At 31.1% G+C, this 10,858-nt stretch overlaps 1 protein-coding gene across 1 annotated transcript in view; it reads left to right on the forward strand.

The window, feature by feature from the left end:
• LOC111621925 (serine/threonine-protein kinase VRK1-like) overlaps positions 1–10,858 on the forward strand; it is a 104,095-nt gene that overhangs the window by 54,306 nt on the left and 38,931 nt on the right. The window contains exon 8 of the mRNA XM_023364176.1: positions 2,435–2,564. Within this exon, the coding sequence (XP_023219944.1) occupies positions 2,435–2,564 (130 nt within the window). The remainder of the gene's footprint in view (positions 1–2,434; positions 2,565–10,858) is intronic.

Below are 10,858 nucleotides of genomic sequence, written 5' to 3' on the forward strand. Positions count from 1 at the left end.
AAGCACTCTCAAGTTTATGACTGTCATAACACTTGTGAGGGATGGGAAAGTATTGATGATGATTTGTGGAGTGGTTGTCAATCGACATCAACATTGAGGAGAAAATGTTGGTTGTATGTGAGATTGTGAGACCAGTGAGAGACTCGCAAGATGTGTAGGTATCTCATTGAACTGGCTGATAAGAATTCATAATTTCTTGACAACATTATCATGTTTGATGAAACCTGGTATTTCTTGTATGATCTTCAACTGAAACAACAGTCTGCGGAGTGGAAGTTACCCACCTCATCACAGTCCATGAAATTCAAACAGGACAGGAGTAAGAGGAAGGCCATATTGGAAATCTTTAACTCCCAAGGGATTACTTACTATAAATTTATACCCGAGGATTGCAGTCAATAAGATGCATGTTGACATCCTTTGCCATCTTAGAGAAGCCATCCATCTAACAGTGATTCTCAAACTTTTTCGATTCACCGCCCCCTTTGTTCCATAAAGTTATACCCAACGCCCCCTAACCCATTTTCTCTTGTGTGAGAAAAGGATTGGAAATATTCTTAGGAAAACTTTTATATGAATCTCACACTTTGTGCCCTTACTGTACATTGTTCTCATCATCTGGAAACCATTAAACGCAATGTTTCCTCTTATCAGCCCCCAATTTTGCCTTTGGTCACCGTTCAATACCCTGCCTCTATCATAGATCTATTCATCGCGCCAGAAGGGGGCGTTATTGCTTACTTTGAGAAACGCTGAGCTAAAATAAAAGTCAATGTGTTAGAAATATTCAAGTTGTGACCTTCAATAAAAAATATATAAAATGTCAACATTTTATATATATTCCGTCAAATTTTTATATATAGAATTTGTCTGCCGTCGCCCCTCTATATTTCCTTAACGCCCCCCAATTCTCTTTGAGCCTTCTACTGCCCCCCTGAAAGCGTCCAGTGCCCACAAGGGGGCGTTATCGCCCACTTTGAGAAACACTGATCTAAAACGTCCATGCCATTGGGGAAAACGACACATTGGGTGTTCCTCTATGACAATGCCTCTGTGCATCTGTCACTGCTGGTGAAGTAATACCTGACCAAACATGGAGTGATTGCATTGGAGCATCCTCCATACTCTCTGGATCTCCTTTGTGCAATTTCTACCTCTTCCCTCGGTTGAAAGGTACCATCAAGGGATGCCACTTCAGGAATGTGGATGAAGTTAGAGTGTGACATCTGCATTGCAGGTGTTGTTGTGAGACTGCTTCCAAGAATGTTTTTAGCAACTACACCAGCATTGGCAAAAATGTGTGGTTTCCAAAGGACAATACTTTGAAGGACATGTTGCTTGATTTGTCAGATGTACACATACTTTTGATTAATAAACCAATTCTGGGAACTTTTTGAAGCTATCTTGTATGTATTTGTAAGCACTTCATTACAATAGAACCTGGTTAACTCTAATCAATGGGGGGATTTGGACTTGGAGTTAAAAAGTTTTGAGTTATGGAAGTTCAGTTAAAAATCAAAATTTTGTGCATTGGCTTATCAGTCACCCATAATAAACTATCCATACAATATTTCTGTGGGTCTTATTACATAGAACTGTTGTCAATGTAAACCTCTTGGTGTTGTCCAGAAACTCAAACACTTAACTGAATTGTTAAATAAGCTATTGAGAAATATTTTCCTGAATGGGTGATCCATTCATTCGTAAGTGTTTAATAAGGATTTTTCTAATTGCAATATTTTGTGCCTAGAATTGATTCTTTCTTAATCAAAAATATACCATTTTTTATGATTTGTTATATTTTTATAATTTTATTGCAAATGTTGAAATTTGTGCACAGGGTTGGACTATAATAGTTTTTTAAATTAATTTATCAAAAATCCACTTATTTATCACATCAGTTAGTTGGAGAAATACATCAGCAATTAAATAAAAGAAAAAAATGCTAAAAATAAAAGCAAGTTTGAATAGCAGTTACAGTATTTAGGTCTTGCACACTGTCTGGAAGCCACCCTTCTGCCTGTCATTACATGATACAATTCTTATTTTTAGTCATATGTGGTTCCTGCACTTCATAGAAAGTTTGATTAGTTTATTCAATAGATGAATGTTAATTATTTTATTCAAATTAAAAATTCCAGAGATTTTATGAAAATACTATGTCAAAACAGTTTGATGAATTCAAGTTTACCAGTTTGATTTAACATGTAAGGCCTTATGCTAGATGATGGGGAAAGAAACTGTCTGTAAACATGACTTCAACTTATCCTAGTTTGAGTTAACTAGGTTCCACTGTACTAAGATTTTGGAAAGATATGTAATAAACAAAAATATAATTAAACATTTTTAAAATAAAAATACATGTACATAAAAAGCATTTGTTATAAATTATAACAAATGCTTTTTATCTAATTATTAATTATTTTATTTTAAGGTGTACTTAGTAGATTTTGGATTGGCTTGTAAATATACTTCAGATGGAAAACATAAGGAATATAAGGAAGATCTTAGGAAAGCTCATGATGGTACAATTGAATTCACAAGTAGAGATGCTCACATTGGAGGTAAGTATTTTTGATGTTGATATTTATTTTATTAGTGTTGAGTATGATAGGAATTTCAAATACTCATTTATTTTTATTCTAGAAGTTTGGCAATTAATAATTGTAAATGTAAAAAAAATACTTGTACAGTACATTGAATTTTACATTACATTACATTATTTGATGTCATGCTAATAAATTTAAGTGGTAGAAATATTTTGATGTGTGTAGAAGTTGATTATTTTCTGGTGTTTGGTAAAGAAAACATTAAAAACATAATTAGAAGATATATTTAAACAAGTAAAATGGCGAAGCCTTTTTGGGAAGAGACTATGTCTCGGAGAGCACAAGCAATGCATGTGCAAATCTTGCACTTGCACCTGTTTGTAGAAACACACTCAGTATTTCGTATTTTCTTTGACCTGGTTCTCGGTCCTCTGACTACCTACAAGTCTGGTTTATTTTATGTGCACGTGATTTGGGCACCAAATACTTTGTGCCAAATTGCAACTCCTGACATGTACTCCTTCATACCTGTAAGGTGTGCAGCTACTGACAGTAGTGCGATTTTAGAGATGAGACATAGTCTTGTCAAAAAAGAACAAAACACTCCATGTTCATTTTTACAACATGGGAGCACAGTTTTATGTAACAGTTGTTGTGTTTCTTCTAATTATTAATACATTTAGTAATTCTATATTCTGATTTTATTATTTAAAGAAAATATTATCATTACACATACTTTTTTCCACTTGGAACTATTTATTTGGTCTGTCACTTTAAATAAAATGAATGGAATATATAAACAGTTTATCACAGCTTATTTTTTCAGTTTTAATATCAAATTTACAATCCTTATGTTAAGTCTTTGAACTCCCCATTACCAAAGTGTTTATATATATAGTAAATTTTATTTAAATTCATTCATTATTGCAGCAAAAGTTGATATTTTCAATTTAAAGAGAGCATGTTTTTTTATGATTTTAATTCTATTCTTTATCATTCTGTTCATTTGTAAAATAAGTTAAAAGCATTTCAATATTTTTCTATTAAATAGGTAACAAAAACAAAATTTTTAAAAATTGTCTTGGTTTAATGTTATCTGAATTCAAATTTCCTGCACAGTAGTCTCCTATAAATAATGTTATTGTAGGATGTGTGCTTCCATCACTATCTTGAATACTATATTAACTTTATTCTAAACTATGAGACTGAGTTATTGGGCTACAATTTGAAAAAATTATAGATCTACGAATTTTCACTATCATCCGTCTGCCCATTTGTCTTTCCTTAAACTTGACAACAGAGTTAGATGAAAGCGAGACCAGATATGGAAAGATTGGGAGCAGGAGGCCCTGATTAACTATATATAAACTTCTGGTGCTAACTGGAAGTCAAGTTATTTCAGTTCAAAAATTTTCCCCTGAAAGAGTTAGATAGATGACTATTGCTAATGGAAAAGTATGATGTCAGAGACAAGTCACTACTAATTTGAGGTGGAGAGCATATATTTTAAATTAAAAATATGATTAAAAATTGCAGCCCAGCATTGTGATGATGTCACAATAAATAATTGCTTGTTATTGTGACAAATTTCTTAGCATGTATGGAACTAATTTTCAAACAAATGTATCACGGATACATCTCATAATTTCTATAAAAGCATTTTACTAAGGTTTGAAAAAATTTATTTAAAATTGAAATAATGATTAGATTTTAAAAAAATAATAATTAAAATGGCTGGCTGTTTTCTTTTAAAATTAAAAAATTTGAAGAAACTAAGTTTTCTTCTTTCTGCCATGTTCAATCATCAGAAAACAATGACAATGTTTCTTCAGAGACGACATTTTATTGTAGGCTACACCTCTGCAGAATTGTATAAAACAGTTAAAAAGTGTTCACTGATGATAAGCCAATTAAAAAATTGTTATTGTTTATGATGATTGGACATGGTGGGAAGAAGACTTAGTTTTTTCAAATGTTTTAATTTTAAATAAAAATAATCTTTTAATATGAAACTAATTTCCCTACAAAATGTGTGATATAGTAATGAATATAGCATAATTCAAAATACACTAACATTAAAGAAATATATTGCTAAAAGATGCAACAGAGCAATTCAAATAATAAATTAATATTGGTCGGTTTGATGGGATAAATTAATGCAACACAAGGACAATCTGACAAGAGGAAGTGCCTCTTGGGAGGACTTTCTATAGGAAAATGACTCCTAGACTCAGAGGAAACCTGAAAGACTCCATATAGCCAAACTGTTTGTCAGGCAAGAACCAACTACCAATGTTTAGTAGTTTTATCCACTTGCTCACTGATGAATAAATTACTATTACATGTAAAACAATTTTTCATGATACAGACAAATCAAATTTTAGTGCAAATGCAGTTAATCATGTAGTGATCTGTTGCCAATACGGTTCAACCACTTCTTTATGTATGTAGTAAAAAATTTATTATATAAAAATGATCACTACATTTTAACAAAAAATATAGAGGTTAAAAAAATTATCTAAATGAAGACTGCTAACTTGTAATATTAGATTTTTTAATATTAGGAGGTATTATAATATGCATTACAATGAAATACTTCAAACATTTATCTATTCATTGAGGAATGCTGTTGCAATATTGTAAGTTGCTTCATGTTGATGAGTACCACAAACATTAATCTTTATACATTTTCAATCTCTAATTATGCTAGTGTACAATATATTCATTGCAACAATTAGATGAACATTTTGCCAAATCTAAAAAGAAGCCAGAAACTTCGTATGTATTTTTTCACCCTTTCTTCCTCTTAATTTGAATATTTTTATGAATTTTCTCTTTTTGTGTAATAGTGCTGAATTGTTATAAGCAGGGTTCCTATGCACCTGGAAAGTCAGAGTTCATTAGTGTTTGGAAGAAGTCATGGAAAGTCAGGAAATATGAAAAAAATTGTCAAAAAGTCAGGGAATTTTTCTCCTTGGCTACCTCTACCTTGTGATTTTTTGCTCACAATAAGGTAGACAAAGTGTAGCTGTCTGCAGGCAGCAAGAAGTAATGTGGTACAATGCAACTTATGAAAAGGCATGCAGAATATTTTCAGGACCCAAAATTTCCCCAAAAATTACTACACACAAAATAAAACCATAATTTATGAACCAATTAATTTTTATTACATAGTTTGGAAAATTCAAATTAAATCATACATATAAGTGAGTAGGCCTACTATACAATTTGTCATGTAACACTAAACTGATAAGTTAACAAATATTTTAGATTTATTTCAAGTCTATATCAATTAGACATACACACATATACAGTAGAACCTCGATTATCCGGACTAATTGGGGATGAAGGTAGTCCGGATAAGGAAAAATCCGGATAATCGAAACAAATACTTTAATTTGTCTTTTAATGATAATACAACATGTTTTCTTTTCGATGACATATCGGTAATATTAAAAGTAAATACAGTATTTAAATTGTGATCAAATTTTCAAGAAACAAACGTTCTTATTGAATTTGGACTACTATTGACCAACGCTAACAGACTATCTATTGTTTAAAAGGCCCTCTGGTGAGGCAAGAAGACAGATTTTATAAAATAAAAAGCAGTCGAAACTACATTTTTATGAATAAAAATTTGACAAACTATTTATCGTTTTATGACGAGTAAAATTTTTTCGTCTCGTACACGGCTTTTAAGTAATGCATAAACCTTCGAGGCGCGAGGTCCTTCGGACCGCGAGGCATAGGCGGTGGCCCACGTCGTCCATGCCTTACGCCGCCCTTGGTCGTAGAAATGATGTAATTTGAATATAAATTATTTATAAATGCGTATGTCAAGTTATATTTTTATTACTACGTAAAATATATTTAAGAGTTTACGACCACTGTGATGGGTGAGACGTTGTTGAAACAAAAAAAGTTATGCATTCCATCACGTATATAAACTGTCGTAATTCGCCAAGTGCAAATCAGCAAATTCGTAAAATTTTGTTTATTTTGAACAATCCGGATAATCGAAAATCCGGATAATAGAGGTCCGGATAATGGAGGTTCTACTGTATATATATTTATTTATTTATTTATTATATATGTGTGTGTGTGTGTGTGTGTAATTGATATAGACTTGAAATAAAATAAAATTAAGGGCTAAAAGCAATAGATTATTCAATTAAATATTTTAGATTAAAAGAATGCTTTAAGTTAAGCATGTTTTCATCATCATAGAATAGCATATACAATTATAAACTTGATGCAATATGGTGATTAATAGAAATAAAATTGAATTCAGTGCTGTAAATGATTATTTTTATTTTTTGCACAGATAGTAATTAATAGACTTTTTGACATCCAAAACTACAAAATTTATTTATAACAATGACCTCAAAATGAATTTTTATAAGGCTCAAAAATTTTAGTTAAGGATGAATTTCAAGTAATGAATACCAAAAAAATATTGTATAATGGAAAATTTTCATATTGAAATTATTTTTCCATCATGGCCATTTTGTCTAACTTCTAAAACACTCCTTTACATTATTTGTTAAATTATTTTAACTAAAGTTAATAAGAAAAATTACATACATTTATAATTTAAATAATTTCATTAAAACATAATTTTTTAAAAATTACTTAAAAGTTTAAAATACAAGTTGGATCTGGGCCATGGCAATTAATACTGGCTTCCTTATGTGCTTAGCCCCATCATTGTCTTAGTGGATAAAACACTGCAGGTTTGCATCTCACAAATAGGCTGGTCACATGAAGTTTTTCAGGTTTTCTTCACAAATCTGTGTGTCATCACAACAATTTGTGGTCACAAATCTAGCATCTAAATAGAGTCAGTTTCCTGTAGAAAGTCTTCCTGGAAGGCATCTCTCCTTGCAAGATTTCCAGGTGTTGCATTACCTGCTCCCATAAATCTATCTATTCTGAGATATTTAACTGCTTTCTTTATTTGACATCGTTGAAAGCATCATCTGAAAACTGAAAATTTTTGCATAGTGTGTAGTGCTGAATAGAAATTTTCATGTCCAAGTGGTTGAGATCATTTGGATAGCAGATTTCTGAATTACGTGTGGTCCACAGATCCCTGTGAGTCTAGGCAAATATATTGACAGCAAACTATGCAAATTAGGTAATTGATGCACAAAAATTCATTAAACAGGTCTACCAGAAGGTGAAGTTTGAGAAACACTAGGTTAATGCATGTTATTGGGATATTTTGTACTTAGACACGTAGTTCTTCCAGTTTTTATTTTACAATTTAAATAAAGATGCAATGTTGATAATAAGAATATTAAGAACCAAACGTCTTCCAACACTAGAGGAGTTATACTTCAACACATCAAACAACCTTTCCAGCTCCAGTGATATTTGTTTACACCTCAGCAAACGTTTTCAACCTGATCGAGGTCTTCATCAGGCTACTTTACTTAGGAATTCGAACGCGTTTGGAACGTATTCTTAATCGATTTATAAATTTTGAATCGTATACGTTCCGTTCCAAACGCGTTCGAATTCCTAAGTAAAGTAGTCTGATGAAGACCTCGATGAGGTTGAAAACTTTTGCTGAGGTGTAGACAAATATCACTGGAGCTGGAAAGGTTGTTTGATGTGTTGAAGTAAGAATATTAAAACTATTACAGTGAAATGTTGACTTAATGTGTGGAGAGTGTATAATAGAAATGTAAAGAATGCACAAATGCTATTCATCAGTTTTTATCTTTTGATTTTTTTTAAACCTAAAGACGAAGTTCTTAAGCAGTTCTTTAAACTTTGCAAACCATATAAAATAAGTTAATTTTAATTTGTAAATCAAAATATAAATAAACTAGCAGACCCTGCCACGCGTTGTTGTGGCTCAAAATGTGTCTATTATAAATTTATAACACTTCCCCCGTGGGGGGAATTTTTCGAAAAATTTCTTCTTAGTGTACATTCTGTTGACGTACCCTATTAAAACGCAATCAAAAACGCAAAAACCCGCATCTAAAATAGTATAAATAGAAGCAGAGTTCTTTACCGTAAGCCTTAATCCTAACCATCTCCCTTCAGTGGGGTTGGATTTCAACATGTATGTTAAATAAAAACACATGCGTATTCGAATGCAGCGTTATGTCAAAATTTCAAAGGAATCGGTAGGAACAAACAAACATTACATTTTTATTTATATAAATAGATAGAAGATGATCTGCTTTAGTTCAATTTCACAGAAAAGCAAACTTAGGGCGTCGTACTCGTAGCGCCATCTGTTGGACATAAAAGCCTTAACCGTAAATGATATCATTTAATTTATATGAATGTTTAACGAAATAATATACAGTCTGTCCACCCTGAAGTTCCATTCTAAATATTGGTGAAAGAATTTTTTAAATCGGATGAGTAGTTTCGGAGATTACCTGCTGCATACAAACTTACATACAAACATTACCTCTTTATAATATTAGTATAGATAAAATATAATGAGGCCTCAAAATTGTCTTTGTTTTGTCGTGAAACGGAACACACAGACAATTTTGTAGCTTCAATGTAATTTGTTTATATATAATTTGATGTAAATACTGTCGGCCAAATTTTAATTTTTACATTTTGTTTACAATTTTAGATTTAACAAGCAAGTCTTATTACACACAAAATACAATTTTACAATGCAATAGAATAAGTCTTATTACACACAAGACTTATTCTATTGCATTGTAAGATTGTATTTTAATATCCCTTAAAATCAGACCTTTATAAATTGTAATTACTAGTGTTTTTTTAATATTTTGTTTAATGTTTATACAATTATTACAGAGGTTTACTACTGCTAATTTTAAAAACGAACTATTTTTTTTAGATGAATTTTAAAAATTAATATTGATTGTTCATGTGAAGAATTATAAAATGCAACAGGGAGGAGAACATTGCAAAATGCCAGGGGATCAAACTAAGTCACAAATATATACAGCAATATCAGTTGTTATTACAATTTTAACACATCTGTATTAATTCTGCAGTACAGTAGAGCGTCATTTATCCGAATCAATTGGGGACTGAGGTTGTTCGGATAACTTATTTTTTGGATAACCAATTATGTAGGAAAAAATATATTAACCTATCCCATGTTGAAATTTTTCTCTGTTGTGTGTCGCTTCGCGTTGAATGTTAAGCCTAACATAAACTTTTTAAAATAATAATCATGGCTATTGTATTGTTAAAAATTATTACTTTATTTTTTACAAACAAAATAAATATATTGAAAAATATAAACACAAAAAATTATACTTTAGAAGTTGATCTAGTATCAAAAACGTTTGATTCAGCACAACACAGTCCTCAGAAAAACACCACACAAAAGTGCCAGTGCTGCCAGCTAAAACACACACACCAACAAAAAAAAATATTGGAGTAGCCCAAGATGTAACCAAAGATTGCAGCGCCACAGCACTAGCGAAAATTTAAATTTGCCGACTGGAATGCTTTCGGTTAACCGACATTTCAGATAACCGGCTTTCAGATAAACAACGCTCTACTGTAATTTAAAATATTTATAATTTAATTTTTAACACAGTATACAGATAAAAAACTATTGAATTTTATATAAATTGCAAAATATCTTCAGATATCTTTAACTTAAATGTAATGAATAGATGGAGTACTGTACATTTCAATTGTCATGACTGCCACACACCAACATGTTTCAGTCGTAACTGATTTAGAACTATGTTATTCTATCTCACTGGATGTAACATATTGCATACAATCAACAAAACAAAAACACCAGTGCAGAATCTCCCAGAAAGCAGTAACAATGCATAACTTCATAGCTACCCATTTAAAGCTATGCACCACCATCTAAGACAAATCAGAACCATTAATGAAAAGACTAATTTTTTTAGAAATTTATAATTCTTTAAAAAAGTAAAAAAATACAAATCCTTCACTCAGTTATCAGTAAAAAATAAAAAATGCACTTATATAGATTCATCTTTTTCCAATATTTAAGTTTTTCATATTTCAAGCTAACTCTTCTTCTAGTCTCCTAACATTATCTATTAGTTCAATTATATGACTAAATTACAGAAAACATATTTTATATATTTTTATAGTTATTTTACCAGTAAGAAGCTTCTCTATTGGTACACTTTTAAAGATTCCATCAATTTGTTTACATTATCAGCTGTTGTAATTTTTACACTAAAGACATAACATTATGAGGATGAAAAACAATTGTACAGCCATTCTATTTACTACAGTGACAAAACTTGCACACTATTCACTTTTAGGTATTACTAGCTGCAAGGACCCACTTCGCTGGGTTTTTA

Source organism: Centruroides sculpturatus, unplaced genomic scaffold (genome assembly GCF_000671375.1).
Source record: "Centruroides sculpturatus isolate CEXI.00-Female unplaced genomic scaffold, Cexi_2.0 scaffold31, whole genome shotgun sequence".
Taxonomy (NCBI): Eukaryota; Metazoa; Arthropoda; class Arachnida; order Scorpiones; family Buthidae; genus Centruroides; species Centruroides sculpturatus.